Source organism: Scyliorhinus canicula, chromosome 9, assembly GCF_902713615.1.
Source record: "Scyliorhinus canicula chromosome 9, sScyCan1.1, whole genome shotgun sequence".
NCBI classification, from domain to species: Eukaryota; Metazoa; Chordata; class Chondrichthyes; order Carcharhiniformes; family Scyliorhinidae; genus Scyliorhinus; species Scyliorhinus canicula.
In genome coordinates, this window is record NC_052154.1 from 195416957 (window position 1) to 195439078 (window position 22122).

The 22122-nt window shown below is 44.4% G+C and overlaps 1 protein-coding gene across 8 annotated transcripts in view; it reads left to right on the forward strand.

Moving 5' to 3' along the window:
• The window catches only part of ano1a (anoctamin 1, calcium activated chloride channel a), a 290522-nt gene that overhangs the window by 86271 nt on the left and 182129 nt on the right, over positions 1–22122 (forward strand). For 7 of the 8 annotated variants that reach the window (XM_038808410.1, XM_038808412.1, XM_038808413.1 and 4 more), the window contains 3 exons: positions 1598–1885; positions 12096–12194; positions 20285–20433. In XM_038808410.1, the coding sequence (XP_038664338.1) occupies positions 1598–1885; positions 12096–12194; positions 20285–20433 (536 nt within the window). The remainder of the gene's footprint in view (positions 1–1597; positions 1886–12095; positions 12195–20284; positions 20434–22122) is intronic. The other variant, XM_038808411.1, reaches the window with a different exon arrangement.

Genomic DNA, 22122 nt, shown 5'->3' on the forward strand with positions numbered 1-22122 from the left:
CTCTCTCTCTCTCTCTCTCTCCTCTCTCTCTCTCTCTCTCTTCCTTCTCCTCTCTCTCTCTTCCTTCTCCTCCTCTCTCTCTCTCTCCTCCTCTCTCTCCTCCTCTCTCTCTCTCTCCTCCTCTCTCTCTCTCCTCCTCTCTCTCTCTCCTCCTCTCTCTCTCTCTCCTCTCTCTCTCTCTCTCTCCTCTCTCTCTCTCTCTCTCTCTCTTCCTTCTCTCTCTCTCTCTCTCTCTCTCTCTCTCTCTCTCTCTCTCTCTCTCTCTCTCTCTCCCTTCTCCTTCTTTCTCTCTCTCTCCCTCTCTCTCTCTCTCTCTCTCTCTCACCCCCCCCCCTCACCGCTATCACATCCCTCCTATAATATGCATTTGAAAACTGCACACAATACTCTAGCTGTGGCCTAACCAATGTTTATACAGCTCCTGCATAAGCTCCACACCATCCAGAACAAAGCAGCCGCTTGATTGCTCCCCCTTCCACAAACATTCAAACCCACCACCACCGACAAACAGTGGCAGCTGTGTGTACTATCTCCTCGATACACTGCAGTACCTCGCTAAGGTTCCTTAGGCAGCACCTTCCTAACCTACTACCATCTAGGAAGTCAAGAGCAGCAGATACATGGGATCCCCACCACCTGGAGGTTCCCCTCCAAGTCACTCACCACCCTGACTTGGAAATAGATCGGCCGTTCCTCCACGTCGCCGGGGCAACATCCTGGAACTCCCTTCCTAAGAGCACAGTAGGTGTACATACACCTCAGGACTGCAGAAGTTCAAGAAGGCAGCTCACCATCGCCTCCTGAAGGGCAACTAAGGATGGGCAATAAATGCTGGCCTAACCGGCAACGCCCACATCCCGCAAATGAGTTTTTAAAAAAATAGCCTCCCTGGTCTTAAACTCTTGAGGACGCGATCGAACGGCCACCCTACGCCCGAAAATAGCACGCTGCAGTGCCACATTGAAAATGAAAAAATGAAAATCGCTTATTGTCACGAGTAGGCTTCAATGAAGTAGTGTGAAAAGCCCCTAGTCGCCACATTCCGGCGCCTGTTTGGGGAGGCTGGTACGGGAATCAAACCGTGCTGTTGGTCTGCTTTCAAAGCCAGCGATTTAGCCCAGTGAGCTAAACCAGCCCTTGCTAAACCATTGCCGATAGAGGCTGGGAAACCCCGCTCCTGGGAATTACCCAGCTCCCAAAGCCACGCGACATCCTATTAGATGTCAGGAGATGTTGCCACTCAGCCAATTTTGGATCCAATTTGCCAAATTTCTCTGGAGCCCATGGGCTTCACTATCCATCTCCCATGTGGGACCTTATCAAAAGCCTTTGTTTTAAAGCTTCCGTTTTAGAATTTTTCTCGGGCCATTTCCTTAAGTAGTCTAGGACGCCAGCAATGGGGGAAATGAAGAGTTGCTGTGCGAGGTGAGATGGGCAGGAGCAATATCATGGAATGCACTCACCAGATGATTAGCCTGTTGGCTCACTTCTCCACGGGTACATCTACCGACTAAACCAGCAGCAGCGTAATCTTTTTGAACAGCTGTAAGCTTCTGTGTGAAATCATTCTTTTCTTTTCCTTCCTTTTCCTCTTTAGATTTTGAACACCTTTCCTGCAGACCAGACTGTTAAAAGGCCGCATGGTTTATATATGCAAGATGGGCAACGGCGTGTGGATTACGTGCTGGTATATCAGTATAAGAAAGCAAACCGCAAAGGGATAAGCACACGCCATCGGGGTTCTATAGGGAGCCGTCAGCAGGAACCAGAGGCTGACCCTCCTCTCCAGCCATCAGACTTTCCAGAGGATGACAAGAGGATGCGCAGGGATGAGTTTGAACTAAACCTCCTAGAATCTGGACTGGAACTGGAAAGTGATGAAGAGGTAGGTCCCATTGCTTTGATTCAATGTAGTATTCCTCAGTAGATCGTCGCCCATCTCGGAAGCTAAGTGACTAGGTTGGTCGCGAGATGTTTCTGGGTTTTGGGGGTGGGCGCGGTTACATCTGTTGACTGCACTGCTAGTGTGGCTCAGAATAAGGCCTTAGCTTTGATCCCTGTTCCAGTGAAGGAGGCTGGGTGTCTGCCCGCTTGCCCTTCCCGCTTCTAGTAAAATCGCAGCGTCAATCTTGGTGCGGTGAGCCTTGACTAATCGAGGATGCTTCCCAAAGGGGAAGATGGGCCTAAGTTGGAGTATGTACTTTGGGAGGTGTGGAGTTCAGAGTTGGCCACTCGACTTGTGTTAATGCGAAATAATATCAATGGAATTATTTTGGAAACCTTTTGATTTATTGTATAAATATTTGAATGAGTGTGCCATTCACTTTCTGATGAGCAAATTCTAATGTGGTAATGTTCTGGGAATGTGCAGAATCACCATTTGGAGTTCTAATTATCTGGCTAAACCTTTTTCTCGATCACTGTTGCATCTGATCCTAACCCAAGTAACCTATTTGTACTTTCTTCAGCCAGGCAGCTGTTTAATCTAATCCAGTTCGTCGAGCTGAGCAAAATTGTTTTGCTTTCCCCACACTTGAGCACAATCGTCCATGTTTATGTCACAGTCCAATCACACACGTCTCCTTGTGTGGCAGGGGTAAGGCCAAAGCCCAGGTGCAATTGTGAGCCTTGCCACTGTACAAATACTAATGCAATGGGTTGACACCTGCATGGAAGGAAGAGGAATTTTGAAAAGTGTGATTTTTAAATGTGTAAAAACCACAGATGGACATTATTATGTGCCGCACGGTGTGTGCTCACATTGGCTGCTTCGATCAGCATGGGCAAATATGCATTTCTCTCAAGGGGGGGGGGGGGGGGCAGTTATATTCACTGTTATAGCATTCCATCCACAAACACCCACTGTAACAATTTCACTTTGAAATGACGGAAGCTGCTAATTATGTTTTTTATCCCTTGTACGACCAGCAATTGGTGCTGCATTTAGCACAGGACTAAATCGCTGGCTTTGAAAGCAGACCAAGGCAGACCGGCAGCACGGTTCAATTCCCGTACCAGCCTCCCCGAACAGGCGCCAGAATGTGGCGACTAGGGGCTTTTCGCAGTAAATTAATTGAAGCCTACTCGTGACAATAAGCGATTTTCATTTCATTTCATTAAAGTGATTGGGGCCTCACGGTAGCATGGTGGTTAGCATCAATGCTTCACAGCTCCAGGGTCCCAGGTTCGATTCCCGGCGGGGTCACTGTCTGTGTGGAGTCTGCACGTCCTCCCCGTGTGTGCGTGGGTTTCCTCCGGGTGCTCCGGTTTCCTCCCACAGTCCAAAGAAGTGCGGGTTAGGTGGATTGGCCATGCTAAATTGCCCGTAGTGTAAGGTTAATGGGGGGGATTGTTGGGTTACGGGTATGTGGGTTTAAGTAGGGTGATCATTGCTCGGCACAACATCGAGGGCCGGAAGGGCCTGTTCTGTGCTGTACTGTTCTATGTTCTATGTTCTATATGGGACACTGTTTCAACCACCCTGCCTTCATGTTCTGGCCATGATTTATTGCTCAGTCAGCATCATCCAATACCTGGAGTTGGATCCACCCAATTTTCTAGCTTTGGCCGACAAAGAGGTCACAGCCCATGCTGCAAATATTCTTCTATGTTTTGCTCAGTTAGTGAGACTCACCTGGGCAATGCCACCTACACCTGCAGCAATCTTCTTTGGCACAATGTGGTTTCCCAGAGCGCACCCTCTCCATTGAAGGTTTCACCAATATAAACTCAGAATCTTCTCCATCTTCTGGAAGCCAGAGGTGGTCCCCCCCACAGCTCCATGACCTGTTACCACTTGATCCTGACGCTTCCCTCTGCGTTCCCACCTCCATTCCTAGCCTAAATTTTTCTGAATTTATGTAAGGTATTCAGTAATTTTTGGATCTTTTTTTATTTTTAAGGCCATAGCACAAAGCTATTACGTCTAACTTAAGTTTATTTATTTTTTCTCTGCATTCAAAATCTAGTTGTGATACATGGCGCACATCTGGTCAGTTCTAGGAAATCTCCATTCGCTCATCACTTACTCCAAATATAACCAACATTTACTGAAATGGAGTGTTCTAATTTTTGTCCCCACTTGCTCCTGATTAATGTATCCCATGGAGAAACTATACATCAGATTTTTAAATCAAAAAATTCTACAATACCAGGCTCCGGGCTGCTGAATCCCCTCTACATTGTTCCTACTCTGCAATCAAACCTACAAGATTGTGTATCAGTCTTACAAAATCCATTTTAATGTCATTGCATATGTCATGGTGGGCAGTTGCCAATTAAGTTGCTTTTCTTTGTCTGCTATTTAAGTGATTTTTGTTCACACGCTTCTTCCTTGGAGTGAGTGCCCCGTTTACTTGTAGCCCTAAACCTTCGTCATTGCAATCCCTCAGCCCAGATTTCCCCTGAGTTCTCCCAGTACAGAACAGGACCACTGCCTTGGACAGAGATTCAGAGATCCTCTCCTAGCATCATATCCATGGAGAGAGGACACCACATTATAATCCAGACCTCCAAAGTGAGGTGAAGATGTGCAGGAGGTTGAAAGTGAAGTGAAGCAAAGAGGCACTAATGAATGTAAAGCTGTATGTGAAACCCATGGAATTTGAGGGACGCAGATGGCACAGGAGGTGGGGTGGGGTGGGGGGAGATGGCACCGAATAATTGGAACTATTGTGGTTTTCAAAATCAGCAGACACAATTACAGGTTGATACACTTTTCATTGCAGGAAATCACCTAGTTAATATATTGGACTGTTGAGAACTACCCTGTCACCTGTTTCTTTTTACATAAATGTGGAAATATTATTTCTATTTATGGATAGTTTGAGGAGCCTCCTCTTTCTCTATCCCCTTCTGTATACAAATTACCCAAGGGTGACTAAATCCCATGATGATTCTGACCTGTTTAAACCCACCAGTTGACTGTGCTCAGTTGCGCCTGACTTCAGGTAAATGCTGGTATTCAAATGGAAATGCCTCGTGCAAATCTATCGGTGCTTTAATGGATTTGGAGTATAACATGCCACATCTAAGCTCGCTAATCATCGCCACTTCGCATATTCAGCAACTGCAATGATTCTGTCAGGGCACTTTTTTTTTTTAAGAAGTGAACTTCAGAAATGTATTACCCAACCCGAATTGCCCTTCAACTGAGTGGCTGACTAGGTCATTTCAGAGGGCATTCGAGAATCTGAAGTCACATGGAGGTCAGACCAGGTAAGTATGGCAGGCTTCCTTCAGTAAAAGGACATTAGTGAACCCGAAGCGTTTGATAACAATTGACAATTGTTTATATTGAATTAGAATGGTCACCATGTGTTGTGGTGGGATTAAACCCAGGCCCCGCGAGGGTTGTCTTTGGCTGTTCTAGTGGCAATACCATTGTCCATAATTTAAAATGGTTTTCCATACCACTGAAAGGAGTTTAAATGAAATGTGTTTAACTGTGTATGGACTGTGAATTTAATGCATGTTTACAGACCGTGACCAGATTGAGATGTGGGCTGGCTCTCTCCAGCAAGACCTTGGAGCATCTTTTGGAGAAATGGGGATAAGATATTTTGGGTAGAAAACACTCGCTTATCTCCAGTGAGCATATTGCCCTTGGGCTGAACTGTGTTGCTGGGTACTTTAATATTGCTCACTTCTTTAAATACGACTTTGCTTACCAGAAGACCGTAGAAGCAGAATTAGGCCACTCGGCCCATCGAGACTGTTCTGCCATTCAATCATGGCTGATATTTTTCTCATCCCCATTCTCCTGCCTCCCCCCCCCCCCCCCCCCCCCCCCGATAACCCCCGATCCCCTTATTAATCAAGAACCTATCTATCTCTGTCTTAAAGATACTCAGTGATTTTTACCTCCACAGCCTTCTGCGGCAAAGAGTTCCACGGATTCACCACCCTCTGGCTGAAAAAATTCCTCCTCATCTCTGTTTTAAAGGATCGTCCCTTTAGTCTGCTTGCATCCTCTGGTTGTGACCTCTGGTTCTAATTCTTCCTACAAGTGGAAACATCCTCTCCATGTCCACTCTATCCAGGCCTCGCCGTATCTTGTTAGTTTCAATAAGATCCCCCCTCATCCTTCTAAACTCCAATGTGTACAGACCCAGAGTCCTCAACCGTTCCTCATACAACAAGTTCTTCATTCCAGGGATCATACTTGTGATCCTTCTCAGGACCCTTTCCAAGGCCCAGCACATCTTTCCTTGGGGCTCAAAACTGCTCACACTACTCCACATGGGGTCTGACCAGAGCTTTATGCAGCCTCGAAGTACATCCCTGATCTTGTATTCTAGCTCTCTTGACATGAATGCTGACATTGCATTTGCCTTACCTAACTGCCGACTGAACATGCACGTTAACCTTAAGAGAATCGTGAACAAGACTCCCAAGTCCCTTTGTGCTTCTGATTTCCTAAGCATTTCCCCGTTTAGATAATAGCTTATGCCTAAATTCCTCCTTCCAAAGTGTAAAACCTTACACTTTTCCACATTGTATTCCATCTGTCACTTCTCCACCTCGCTGCTGGCTAGGCTACATCCAAGAAGCTTGGATTGACTGCAAATGAATCACATCACTGGCAAGGCTGGGAGGTGTTGAAACAATGTGCATTCCAATTTAGCCAATGCAAGTATGTTGCATTTTAGGAAGTGTGAAAATCTTTTATTAAAATCCGCCCCTCAGGATTAAGACTTTATTTTCAATCAAACTGGGCCTTGACCAAGAACATTACCTTTATAATTTTCAACACTTAATGATACCATCTCGTCCTTGTACTGGAGGGGTGGCATATGTTTTGTCCGTGCAACTAGGGGAGGACGATGAGCCCCAAAGCCTTGGTTGTAGCACGTTTATCTGACTCGGATGAACAAATCTAGGGTTATCAAATTACTGCACGTACTCCTGCACCTATGTATCCTGTGGGTATATGATTGACTTTGATATGTTACTTCGTTAAGCATTATGTGTCTTGTATATTGTTTGTCTTTTTTTATATTATCCCCCAACTGCTGCTTCCCTGATGCTCAGAATGATCTCAGCTGTGAAGCCAGTCCAGCAATGAAAAGAGCTCACAGCTCTGAATCCATGCAGCAGGATTTGAATGGGGATCCACAACTGGTAGGAGCAGATGCGTAGTCATGTGTTTAATGTGATGCAGATAGCTGTAGCCGTTGTAGTGACTAGCCTTTGTGTAGATAGTTGTATACTTCACAGCTCTCCCGATTGTACGTTTTGTAAGTAAGATTGGTGGTAAAATGGTTCTTTTGAATCCGAACTGGGTACTTTGTGCTAACTTTTTCAATTTCAATCTGCCTTGCCCTTTCCATTCTCCCCAGATGGCTGTAACCAAGTTCTGAGCGTATGATTGTGCAATAGTGCTCCTACTTTATCTAATAGATGAGAGGAAACACACACCCCATCACCTGTACGCCAGGTTTTGAATGAAAATAGAATGGGGTGCACATATTTGGAATGTAATTTCCTTCATCTATTTTTGTGCCAGAGAGTATAAAACTGGTCATGTTTAGCCAGCTGGATGTCTGATGCACATGGAAACCCATCACCATATTTGAGTCTCCAAACTAAAGAGCTGGAAATCCGCATGGGTAGATTTGCTTGCCTTTTGGTGTTATGCCCCAATTCCAGCAAGTCTAGGCAAATTCATAAAGAATAACCAACTTTGAGATCACACATCATCCAAGGAGATTTGTATTTTGTAATTATTTGGCTGTCCCCAGTTTTCAAGCTCTAGCTATGACTCCTGAGCGGTAATAATGGTATGCTGCCAGTTTGCAAAGGCCTGTTTTCCATCGTAATCAGACACCGACATGTGAAGCTGCTGACAATTCAGAGCAAATATTTGAGAGGTTATTGGGCCACCACATGGCAGATACGACAGACTTGAGCTGGAAGTGCTGCCGTGCCCTTTTGTCCAATGTATCTGCCTCTTTTCTGCAAACAATAAATGTTTGGATTGCCCACGCTAAATTGCCCTTGGCACCCAAAAAAAAAAAATTAGGTGGGGTTATTGGATTACGGGGATAGGGTGGAGCTGTGGGTTTGGGGCCGGTGCAGACACGATGGGCCCAATGGCCTCCTCCTGTATTGTAAATTCAATGATTCTAACACTTGCAATCAGATCCATAACAAAGTTCAGTTGGGATTAACAGCCTAAAAGGAACACTAAAGCTTGAAAACACTTGTTTTAATAAATGTCTCCGAGACTAGTGGTTGCAATGCTCATGGACATGGATTGTTGGAGCAATGCCCAGTTACCAACTCTATTCTCCAGGGGCCATGTTCCTCTCTTCAAGGGCAGCATGGTGGCGCAGTGGTTAGCACTGCTGACTCACGGCACCGAGGACCCTGGCTCGATCCCGGCTCTGGGTCACTCTCCGTGTGGAGTTTGCACATTCTCCCCGTGTCTTCGTGGGTCTCACCCCCACAACCCAAAGATGTGCAGGGTCGGTGGATTGGCCACGCTAAATTGCCCCTTAATTGCAAGGGGGAAAATGAATTGGCTACTTTAAATTTTAAAAAAAATCTTCCCTCTTCTTCGAGTCATCGAGTGCCTTTCTCCAGAGGCATTCTTCATCTGTAATCTGGACTGCTGTCGACTGATCAACCATGTAGGCATCACAGCCATGCTCAATCCTAACATCACCCAGCAGGCACAGTGTGCACCTCCCCCAGGGCGAGGGTTTTAACCCCAATTCAGGGGTCAATGAGGAGAGTTGCCTAAGGTCCTGTCTCTGATGTAAAGTAACTCAGCAAAGTCCCGGGGAATGAGTACTTGATTACATCTTGCAATTATTCATGCCGTAGAGTTTGTAAGCAGCTTTCAGTGTGTCAGTTCATCTGTGGCTTGAAAGGGGTAAGTTATCTCTGTGCTATTTCACATTGATGTTGGAGTGCAAGCTATTTTTTCAGCTTTCATTGTGTATTATTGATAGCACTGCTTCATGATTTTAAGTAGTGCAATTTATTCAAGTATATTGGTTTGTCAAACATGTATACATAATCTTCAGACCGCTAATTTTTTAAAGAAGAAATGCATGGGAGGAGGGAAGGTTACCCTCAATGTTCAAATCTGTATTAAGTGAACAAATAGCCGTGCAATATTTATCTTGCTCATTATCGTAAATTTCATACCCACTTAAAAAGGTTTTGCTGTACATACAAGTTAAAATTACAACTGTTGTTTCAAGGCATCTTGCCAACTTTAGTTCCAAATGTGGTACACCCTCGGCAGCTGCAGACTCTGCTCTCACTTGACTAATGAATCGTTCTTAAGTGGAATTTATGGATTTATAATTTAGCATGAATTGCCCTCGGGTGCAACATGGATTAACTAGCACCAAAGCATTCTTCACTGTCATTCCAGTAATAAGAATGTGATATTAAATTATACAACTGTAATGGGTGGGTGATATATCAGAGCCAGAAGTATTTGAAGTGGCAAACGCACAAATATTTCATTGCAAATTACTATCTATTGGATGCAAGATTCTTTGCAATTTAAAATTGCAGCCATGAAAAGCATTTGAATAAGATGCTCCACAATTTTGAGTGAATTAAATCGTTTTATTGTTGCATTACGGTACGATGGTCAGGTATATTAATTCTCTTGTGAAATGTTTGTACTTCCAGTTCAAAGCTTCAGAGTTTGAACTTTTGACTTGTGAGTTGCCTGTGATTGGAATGACCAAGTTTGGTTGGAGCTGGGTCCTTTGACTGTTTACTACATGTTCCTATTTGATCTGTTTCTCGGTCTGCCAGGAATGTTGGAGTTTGAGATGAAAGATGTTGGATCTTCTTCAAGGAGTACCCAGTTCATCATTTTGTTAAAGAGTCATTTGGGTGAATAACAGGAAAAAGAAAACCATTCTGTTTCAGTAAAATTAATTTTTTAAGTTCCAAAATTGTTGATTTGTGCAGCTCCTTCCCGCACTGACGAAGCTAAATCAACCTGAATTTTACACATCAAAGCAGCCTTGTTTCAAACTCTGCGTGTCATATTAGTTATTGCTGTTATTCATCCCATCATGTGCTAAACTTTCATTAGCTGTAGGCTGGCATCTATTTCTGTGTGGTGTTGGTGGTGGTGTGTGGTGGTGGTGGTGTGTAGTGTTGGTGGTGGTGTGTGGTGTTGGTGGTGGTATTTGTGAAACTGTCTATTGAGGTTCTGGTGTTGAATAGTTTTCCACTGTTAACATAAATTTTTGAACATATTAATGCAAGTGGGGAAAGTTCGCGATTTGTAAATAAGTTGACATTCTAAATCAATCTTCAATCTCTGGCGCCCTTGTTTAGATTAGGGTAACGTGCAGTTGGCAGTCAGTCCTAAACTGGTTTGTTAATTCTTGAATATAAACTTGGTTCCGTAGAATCAAATTGCCCAACAAATGATGTCAAATGTTCACGGGGACAATGTCAACAAAGTTGCTCCTTGCACTGGCTAAGTAGTGATATGTTCAAATAAGGCATCGTGTTCCATTGACCTGGGTCAGCCAATCCTGAAGAATAGGGTGACGAGGTAGCACAGTGGTTAGCACTGTTGCTTCACAGTGCCAGGCAACCCGTTTTGATTCCCGGTTTAGGTCGCTGTCTGTGCGGAGTCTGCACGTTCTCCCCGTGTCTGCATGGGTTTCCTCCCACAAGTCCCAAAAATCATGCTTGTTAGGTAAATTGGACATTCTGAATTCTCCCTCTGTGTACCCGAACAGGCGCCAGAATGTGGCGACTTGGAGATTTTCACACTAACTTCATTGCACTGTTAATGTAATCCTACTTGTGACACTAATGAAGATTGTTATGAATGAAATTTCCATCTCTGGCATCTGGTAAAACATAGAGCAGCAAGGCAAATGTCAAATTGAACTCCAAACCTAAAATAACTTTGATTCAACCAGTTGGACCTGAACTCTTGAATTTGTTCTTTTTTAACCTTTTCTTTTGGAGTAAACTGGTATATACTAACAGTAGAAAAGCGAGTATTATTATGCAGCCTCGGATACCTGTTGCAAAGTAGTCTAGTTGGGAAGGGTGGGCACAAGAATATTCATTAATCTACCAAGGTTTTCCACAGGCGAAAATTATGTATTTATTTTCACTATTTCCTCATGACTTAATTTAAGATTGCCAAACTAGGATTTCAGTTGAGTACATTTTTTGTAATGTGTACTCACATTCGTTGCAGAATTGATGGCAGCTTTCCAAAACCATTTGGGTTTGTTTTCCTTGCCCAAACCAAGTATCCTTCCCGCTTTATCTATCTGTGCTTGAGTTGACCTCCATATTCAGCACTAAACCAGACTGCCTGTTACCAACCCCCAACTACTCATTGAACAAAGTGGTTTTTTTTTAGTAGGTGGGGCAGAGGGTGCTGAGAAAATTAAATAATATGTGTGGGGGTGAAGATGAATGAGGGAAGAAAATGCAGAATAGACACCCCATTAGTACGACTTCCAACAATTTCTGAAATGATGCATAATTCATGACTGACCGCTCCAGGCAGACATGTAACCATTCTCCTTTATGGGCAGCACGGTAGCACAAGTGGATAGCACTGTGGCTTCACAGCGCCAGGGTCCAGGTTCGATTCCCCACTGGGTCACTGTCTGTGGAGTCTGCACGTTCTCCCCGTGTCTGCGTGTGTTTCCTCCGGGTGCTCCGGTTTCCTCCCACAGTCCAAAGACGTGCTGTTAGGTGGATTGGCCATGCTAAATAGCCCTTAGTGACCAAAAAGGGTAGGAGGGGTTATTGTGTTACAGGGATAGGGTGGAAGTAAGGGCTAAAGTGGGTCGGTGCAGACTCAATGGGCCGAATGGCCTCCTTCTGCACTGTATGTTCTATGTTCCTACAATTGACCTGTGGTGGGAAATGGAATATATGCATGAAAATGAGGGAATGGCAAATTACTGATCTACATCACCAATTGGCTTCAAGGATAGTTGTATGTTAATAAGTGGACAGCAATGCAATGCAGAAATTGGAGTTCTGACTTTTGACACTTTCATTAAGAACATAATCGAGAAGGGACTAAGTTTCCATGAACTGCAATAACTTTCTTTCTCCCTTCCCTTCCCCAGACTAAAGCTTATGGCCTTGGATTTGTGAAGATTCATGCGCCCTGGCATGTGCTTTGCAGAGAAGCAGAATTTCTCAAGATTAAGATGCCGACTAAAAGGGTGAGTTGGTCATTTGGGTATCCCAATCGCTGAGGTAAAAAAGGTTGGATGTCTGCAGACTCGCCAGTACAGAAAATTTGGAAATCGATTTTAAAGTACTTAATATATTTAGGCTTTTTCACGATGACTTGGTACTGAGGGAGAGAGGGAAGGTGAAGTATGAAACTCGAGCGTTCTCCTCATCTTTCCAGCCTGCATGTTCTCCTGGTATCTTGGTCCACATTTCTCCTCTGACCAGATACTAAAAACATGCATTCTTCTTGCTTTACTGTTAATGGGATCTTACTCTGCATGAATTGTCTTTATTTACCGTCATAACCACAACTAGATTTTTATATGAGGAATTTTTGGAATCCCAAGGAATGAAGGGGCTGCAGGTTTTCTTTGATGTTGTTGCCGACACTAAAGGAACAGGATTGCTGCCGTAAGTGGCTGGTTTTGAGGGATCTAGCATCCAATCGCTGACAGATTTTGGACTCCTTTCAGTGCAGGTATTCTGCACATGAATCAGGGCCTACATTTATTGTTCGATTGTCCATTTTGTGTTGGAGATGCGGTTCACCATTGTGTCACCAACACAAAGTTTTGTAAATTCTTTATTGTGGAAATGTGAAACCAATATTGCTGATATTTGTCCAACAAAATGGGCGGCACAGTGGTTATCACTGTTGCTTCACAGCGCCAGGGACATGGGTTCAATTCCAACGTCGGGTGACTGTGCGGAGTCTGCACGTTCTCCCCGTGTCTGCGTGGGCTTCCTCCGGGTGCTCCGGGTTTCCTCCCACAGTCCGAAGATGTGCAGGTTCGGTGGATTGGCCATCGAGGTTAAGTGGAGTTACAGAAATAGGATGGGTGCCATGGGCTTGGGTAGGGTGCTCTTTCAAGGGGTCGGTGCAGACTCGATGGGCCAAATGGCCGCTTTGTGCACTGAAGTGATTCTAATAAAAATTTAAAGCAACGTGGCCTGTGGCCTGTGTACATACTAATGTTTTCGAATAATTATAATCTCTGTTACATGGCTGCATAACTGATCATTTTAATTGTAATGCCTCAGCAGTCAAACACCCAATTTTGTCTTTAATTTTCTTAACAGAATTAAGTAGGATTTTTAATAGATCCATACCTACTTGATACAAATCACACCTACTTGATACAAATCACAAGTCTGCCCCACCTAATGGGGTGTGGCAATGCCCAGCAGATCCATAATTGCAAAGTAAAAGAAGCTGGTTTCCATGATCAGTGTTGTATTATCCCTTTTACTGACCACTTGGAGCCAAAATTATTCTTTTACAGGGTGTGAGCATCGCTGGCAAGATCAGCATTTGTTGCCCATCTCTAATTGTCCTTAAACTAAGTGACTTGCTTGGCCATTTCAGAGGGCAAGTGAGTCTGGAGTCGCGTGTAGGCCGGACCAGGTAAAGGTGGCAGATTTCCTTCGCTAAAGGGCATTAGTGAACAAACTAGGAGCTTATTGTTTTGTTGCCACCAGGACTGAGTCTGCCGCTCCGTTCCAGAATTATTAATTAATTGAATTTTAATTCCACCAGCTGCTGTGGTGGAATTTGAACCCGTGTCCCTGAGGTATTAGCCTGGATTCAGCACTGTGCCGCTGCCACCACCTGGGGTGATATGCATCACTATAAATACATGAGGGGTTAATGTAAATACACGTAGACTAGCTAGACACTAGAGGGAGCACCAGAGACATGACACACAGACTTTCAACCAATAGGTCAATAAGATAGGACACGGCCAATGGGCATTCACGATACACACAGAGGTGACACTACCACAGGGGGGGGCATTACACCAACCCCTATATAAAGGAAACAGCACACATGATCTTCCTCTTTCCAGTGGAGACAGTCAGTGAGTACAAATACAGGGTTGATTGAACATCACACCCACCACGTGGGTTGTAGCAGACTGGTTCGTTCGTCTGCGTAGCTATAGAAGGATTAACAGTAGAGTCGAATCCAAGTAGGAGAATTGTTAATAGTTTAATAAATGTGTTGAAGCTATCTCCACGTCTGAAGCTTCCTTTGTCAGAGTGCACATCAAGGAAGCAGCTTATGCTGCATCAAGAGCACAACAAGACACCACCTACATTAAAAAATGCTAGATATCTCTGTCAAATTAGCAGATAATATGAATTGACTAGTTTAAAGTAACAAGACCGTGAGGAAGATTGTACAAACTCATTTCAACATTTGTCCACTGATATTGCACTAATAATTCCGAAGCTATGCACACTAAATAAACTGTGACTATTTTGTATATCTTGGTCGGAATTCCAATCTACACACTAGATTCCAGATTTCGCTACTTCTTTTCCCAAATGCTGATATTTGCTCACACATGCACTCTGCATTGAGCAGGAACCGCAATACCCAGCTGCCTCTGTGGCTTTTTGCACCGTTTACAGATAATTCCTGGTTTCATCTGTAGGTTTCCCTACAGTGATTTTTGTTTTCAGTTGTATTTTGTTTGTAGAGCTCTTTACTTTCAATAGGGGAAAACCTGCACTTAAACATGAGGCCATGAAAAGTATAAAGCCAATAAAGTACTTTAAAGGTACAATTTGTATTGTAGGAAATACAGCAGCCAATTTGCATTTCCCATAACGAATAGCTTGGCGATAATCAGAATCTTTTTAGCTAATTGAGGGATAAACATCAGTCCGAGCACCTGCTCTTCTCGAAATGCCATGGGATATTTTGGGTCCAGTTGAGAGGGTAGTCTGCTTAATGACTCATCCGACAATGCAGAACTCGACAGTGCGTTGCTCCCTCTGTTTTGCATCAGGGTGTCAGCCTAGATTTTGGAGTTCCAGTTTCTGGAGTGGAAAATGAAGCCACAATCTCTAACTTGGGTGCAAAAGATGAAACTGAGTCATGACTGGCTCTTGGGGCTGAATTTTACAGGCCACCCTTGTGCAGGAAAACAGGTGGGAGGACCCATAAAATTAGGGTACGATGCTATCAGCGACATGCCCACCCTAGTCCACACGGCAATTTTATAGACAGCCAAGCAAGGATGGGTAGGTCACCTGCTAGCCCATTGAAAATTTGATATAACAAGGAGCAGAGGAGGTCGGCACCCACATGTTACCCAACAGGTCTAATTCGGAGTGAAGAGGGGGGCAAGGTGAATTGCCTCCTTCCCGATCCCTCTGTCAATTAGAGGGTCCAATGTCCAACATGTCCCCAACCCACTTCATTGGGACCTGTCAGCCTGCCCTTGATGAGATGTTGGAATTGACTGAATATCCAGGTTTATCACTGAACACCAATTTGTTGGCCTGTCTGTAGCACCAGCAGTGGCCACTGCTCCTGCCTGGCATTGTCAGTGTGCCTCCAATTGGCTGGCATCTACCGATCCCCTAGCCGGGGAGCTGGTACTCTGCAAGGACCACGGGATGATGATCATTCTCCCCCCCCCCCCCCCCCCCCCCCCACAGGAGGTCCCATGCAGGCTATTGTAGTCCTCTTGGAAATCAACGCAAGTCCCACCTTGTAGTAATTAAAGGCCATTGCCCGAAAAACTAAAACTGGGCAAGCTGGCTATGTTAAGGTGTTCTTCTTTCCTCTTATTTCCTGTCTTTCTCTTCTCCCCCCCCCCCCCCAAAATTTACACTGGGATGCAGGGAGCCCACCCTCAGCACAGAATCGTGCCCTATAGGCGGTTCAGAATTTTGCTTCCATAGTTTTTCATGCAGCTGAAAACAGTTCCAACAAAAGCTGGCCTGGGCAAATCTCCCTCCCAACATACAGATGAGTTAATGCTGGATATGGTAAGAAGTCTTACAACCTGGTGTTGTAAGACTTCTTACTGTGCTCACCCCAGTGCAAAGCCGGCATCTCCACATCAATGCTGGATATGGGCACTCTTCTCTTTTCAAATGCCCTTACGCGGTGATCTGGTAGAGTTGAGGATTTGGGAAATGGAAAGCTGTCTTCAAGTTTGCACACTTGCATTTTATAGTCTGTCCTTGATCCTGGCATGTATGTGAGGCACTGTACAGCTTGTAACTACTAGATTCAGATCAGTGGGCTATGCAGTATTGCAACCTGAATAAACTTCAATAATGGATATTTGTAATGGAATACAAAATCACCATAGATATCAACAAGATTACAAGGAGCCACCAATGCTTACACATGGGCACATTATATACTGAAACGTCTTTTCCCCAGGGTATGTTTTTCTTTTTAAACTGTGGTGCTTTGATTAAACTAATTGGAATTGAGAGGCTGTTACTGTACTCACATTAATTGTGTTAGCAGATCCCCAGGATGTTGTGTAACACACCTGAGATATAGAAAGAAAGAGCGTTAGTTATCCACTTTTTAAAAAAAAATCTCAAGATAACCCGAAGGTTATGAAAAGACATCAAATAATGAGAATTAGCAACTAACTGGCCTCTTGAACAGTTGCTCATGGATCACTTTTTCCTCCATTGGAGACATTTTAAAGCAACAAATGAGGTTAGCGACTCAACATCAGTACAGTACTCTATCCATGAGCAATGCCAAGGGTGATCTTCCCAGTACAGCCTGAACTGCTTTTCCCAGAGAGTGGTGGGAATGTGCACCGTGCTACTGCCAAGAATAGTTGAGGTGAATCGGACAGATGCATTCAAGGGAAAGATAGGAAAATGTGTGGAGCATATGGAAACTAAGGTTATGCTATCAAGTTGCAGCGGCTCATTTGGGGCACAAACACCAGTGTGGACCAGTTGGGCTGATTGACCTGTTTCTCTGCTGTACATTCTATGTAATCCATCCAATTGCACACCTAATGGTAAAACAATAAAAGGCTGTGGAGAAAAGATGGGGTGGGGTTAAACCAACAATTTCATTTTTTTAAAGTGTTCTAAGTTTGGGGTGTTAAAGACTGGAATGTGCCTTGAAGCAGGCTATCCACTTGCTGGTGAGTTATCATCATTGACTGGTGGTTCTGAAGCTTGTTTACTTAAATGATGAGTCCCGTCCGTTTATTTATTAAAAAAACCTCTTGTAAGCTCTGCTGTGATCAGTTGTGATATTCGGCTAAGTGATTTAAATTTAGATGAGATTAGCTGCTGAATAATATTTTGATTTAAATTCCTGAGGGAGATGTTTCACGAATAATCAAAGTTAAAAACCAAATCCTGATGTGTTGTAAATGGGACTGCTGGCTGGATGATCCATCTTCACCTCCCCAGGGGTCCTTAGCATCACAGATGCCAATCTATAATCAATAAGACTCACTTCACATGATACCAAGAAACAGCTGAAGGCTCTGGGCCCTCGCAATAGTACTGAAGACTTGTGCTCCAGAACTTGCCGCACCCCTAGCCAAGGTGTTCCAGTACAGCTACAACACTGGGATCTACCCATCAGCAGGACAAATCCAACCCAGCCAATTACTGCTCCATCAGTCCACTCTCCATCAGTGATGGAAGGGGTTATTGACAGTGCTGTCAAGTAGCACTTAGTTAGCAATAACCTCACTTTTGGGTTGCACCAGAGTCACTCACTCCCTGACCTCACTGCAACCTTGATTCAAGCATGGACAAACGCAGCAAGACCTGGACAATATCCAGGCTTGGGCTGACATGTAGCAATTAACATTCATGCCAAACAAATGCCAGGCAATGACCATTCCCAACAAGGAATAATCTAACCACCTCCTCTTGGCATTCAATGGCATTACCATTCCTGAATCCCCTACTCTCAACATCCTGGGGGTACCATTGATCAGAAACCGAACTGGACTAGTCATATTAATACTGTGGATACAAGAGCAATCCAGAGACTGAGAATCCTGCAGTGAGTAACTCACCACCCGACTCCCTAAAGCATGTCATCATCTAAATGGCACAAGTCTGTAGTGTGAGAGAATACTCTCCACTTGCCTGGGGTATGCAGCTGCAACAACACTATGACACCACCATCCAGGACAAAAAGGCTGCTTGATTGACACCCAGTCTATAGGCATTCACTCCCTCACCTCTGACACACAGTGGCAGCCATGTGTGCCATCTGCAAGATGCACTGAAGGAACTCTGGTACTTTTGGCAGCACCTTCTAAACCCACAAGATGATCTGATTGAATGGTGGGGCAGACTGGAAGGGCTGAATTGCCAATTTCTGCTCCTGATTCCTGTGTTCCATCCAGTAGAAGATCAGCAGACACATGGGAACATTACCACCTGGAAGTTCCCATCCAAACTACACCATCCTGTCTCGGAAATATATTACTGTTCCTTTGCTATCGCCTGGTCAAAATCCTGGAACTACACCCTGAACAGCACTGTGGGTGTTTGTACAACACCAACTGCACCGGTTCACGGAAGGCATCTCACCACCACCTTCGCTGGGACCATTGGGGATGGGCAATAAATGCTGGCGTAGTTAGTGGCACTCGCATTGTGTAAAAATCATTTTGAAAAGGCTGCATTTGGTAAGCTACCCACCAATGCGGGCAGCACGGTAGCATTGTGGATAGCACAATTGCTTCACAGCTCCAGGGTACCAGGTTCGATTCCGGCTTGGGTCACTGTCTGCGGAGTCTGCACATCCTCCCCGTGTTTGCGTGGGTTTCCTCCGGGTGCTCCGGTTTCCTCCCACAGTCCAAAGATGTGCAGGTTAGGTGGATTGGCCATGATAAATTGCCCTTAGTGTCCAAAATTGCCCTTCGTGTTGGGTGGGGTTATGGGGATAGGGTGGAGGTGTTGACCTTGGGTAGGGTGCTCTTTCCAGGAGCCGGTGCAGACTCGATGGGCTGAATGGCCTCCTTCTGCACTGTAAATTCTATGATAAATTCTATGAATATCTAGCAATCTTAGTGGTATGGATTTCTCCTTTGCCGACACCACCACCAGTTTAAATCTGGATCCAAGCCAAAAGTATCTTTAGGCACCAGCAACAGTGGTGTCATCATGCAGAATAAGCAGCCCATCACTCTTGAAATAAAAGAACCACAAATATTTTGCTTTTTTTTGTCAATTTTACCGATCACAAGATAAATGCTTCATGCAGGTTGATTTAAGGTTCAAGCTATAATAAATTTTTAAAATATGTTTTAATAAAAATGGAAATTTATTGTCATAATTTAGAATTTACAGTGCAGAAGGAGGCCATTCAGCCCATCGAGTCTGTACCGGCCCTTGGTAAGAGCACCCTACTTAAGCCCACGCCTCCACCCCATCCCCAAAACACCGTAACACCACCGACACATTTTTGGACAATTAAGGGGCAATTTTATCATGGCCAATCCACCTAACCAGCCTTAATATTTGGACTGTGGGAGGAAACTGGAGTACCCCGAGGAAACCCGCACGCAGACACTGGGAGAAAGTGTAAACTCCACACAGACAGTCCCCCAAAGCCGAAATTGAACCTGGGACGGTGGAGCTATGAGCAGCCGTGCTAACCACTGTGCAACTATGCAGCATTGACTCTGACATCAACCAAAACAAAATTTCTCTTTCGGGCCCAGTGAGGTTGTTTAGCAGTTACGTGCTCTGTTAAAGTTCAGTCATACTTTATTTAGCCAGGGGCTGGCTTAGCTCACTCAGCTAAATCGCTGGCTTTTAAAGCAGACCAAGCAGGCCAGTAGCACGGTTCGATTCCCGTACCAGCCTCCCCGGACAGGCGCCGGAATGTGGCGACTAGGGACTTTTCACAATAACTTCATTTGAAGCCTACTCGTGACGATAAGTGATTTTCATTTCATTTAGCAAGGGCTAACTTTTAACTAAAGGCATTAATGAACATTTTCATAATTTCAATGATTTCAATTTCAACCAGTGGCGTACCCACTGGAAAATCGCTGGTGGCAACTTTTGACTGTACAATCTGTGAACTCAAAAGTTGCTGTTTGCTTCAGAGAATTAGTGATGGCCGGAGCGGCTAGTTGTCATCGCTTCTCCAGTAAAACCGAGGCCAATTCTGGAAATTTGTCATCAGCAAAAATTTCTACATTTGTCCTAATAATTTATCTGGGCACATTTTGCTCGATATGACATGCTGGCCAAGTTGTGCTGCTTTAATTGCAATAGAGAAGTTCTGTGTTTCATTTTGTTTCTATTAATTCTTCAGGTGTACGAAGTAAAGCAGAAAACCGGGATTCTCAGTAAAATTTCCAAAATCGGCCATAAAATGGCGTCACCGTTGCGACCAAAAGTGGAAGAAGACGATTCTGAATTTAAGAACCTTTCCTACCCATTCTCCCGAGAGAAAAAACACTTGTAAGTACCGGTGCACCATACAAACATTTTAAAGTATACAATTCATGCTGTATTTTAGTGTGTCTATTTTTTTCCTTGTTATTGTTCTAAAAGTGGGGGCAGCACGGTAGTGCATTGGTTCGCACGGCTGCCTCACGGCACTGTGGACCCGGGTTCGACCCCGGGTCACTGTCCATGTAGAGGTTGCACATTCTCCCCATGTCTGCGTGGTGTCTCCCCACAAGCTAGGTCGATGAATTGGCCACGCTAAACTGCCCCGTATTGGTGGGGGGGGGGGGGGGGGGGGGGGGGGGGATTGGGAACTGTAAAATGTATTTAAAAACAAAAAACCTTGTTCTAAAAGTGATTCTTAAAAATAGTTTGGGGGGGCGTGCAGTTTAATCCATTGGTTTTACAGTCCAACTTTATGAATGCAGTGAATAAAAGCTTGCAAACCAATTTAAAACAGAGGCTAAAAAATAGGTAAACTGTGGTGGACATTGAAATGGTTACAAGGTGGGAATTCGGTTCTGACTAAGCTTTTTTTTTTGTCTTGTGTGAGGAGCAGGAACTGACCTTTCTAGCGTGCTCTGACGTTCACTAATCTGATTGTGGCTTCAAATCCACTTTTCCTGTCAGTGCCCATAACTCTTCACTCCCTTTTTATCAACCAAAAATTTTAATCTGGCTGATGAGGCAGTAAAAGCTAACGAAGGACAAACTTGCCACCATGGACCTCGGTGTTTGCTTCGTTAGGGAAAGAATACGGTCGGTAAATGTGGTCAAATCCATCATCATCCTATTGTCTATCAGTGAAATGCTCAATATTGACAGAAACGTCATCTCATGTGAAAACCTGGTATTGCTCAACAGGCCATTTTTGTGTTTTGGATGGTAATGTTCATAATTCCAGAGTTCAAAACTTTTGTTTGGGAACATACGCTTCGAGTACTCCTCCAGACTGTATTAGCAAGTGTTCAGATGCTCATCATTTTTGTAAGCTAGTTTTAGTCACCTCTAAACTAGGCAGCAAAGTCTTGCATTTGGGGCCCCCAGCTGATAATGACCCAACCAGCCAGTCTGAGCATTCTATACTCCGGGTGCTCCGGTTTCCTCCCACAGTCCAAAGATGTGCAGGCTAGGTGGCTTGGCCATGAGTCGGTGCAGACTCGATGGGCCGAATGGCCTCCTTCTGCACTGTAAATTCTATGATACCATCTATTATTACTAAGTATGATTCCATTTAGCAAATTAAACTACACCACCTCGTAAGATCTTAGGAGGGAAGGCTGAGGGACTTGAGGCTGTTTTCGTTAGAGTGAAGAAGGTTAAGAGGTGATTTAATTGAGGCATACAAGATGATCAGAGGATTAGATAGGGTGGACAGTGAGAACCTTTTTCCTCGAATGATGATGTCTAGCACGAGGGGACATAGCTTTAAATTGAGGGGAGATAGATATAGGACAGAAGTCAGAGGTAGGTTCATTACTCAGAGAGTAGTAAGGGGGTGGAATGCCCTGCCTGCAACAGTAGTGGACTCACCAACACTAAGGGCATCTATGTAAAGCTACTCCTGACATTTTCTGTCTATATAATCGGTGAATCTTGCAATGGAAGTCCTGAGTACTTTCTCTCTCTCTCTTCATGAAGGATGATGCAGGTATTCTAGTTAAAGAGGAGGAGTGTTAAATATTGGATACTTGGATACCA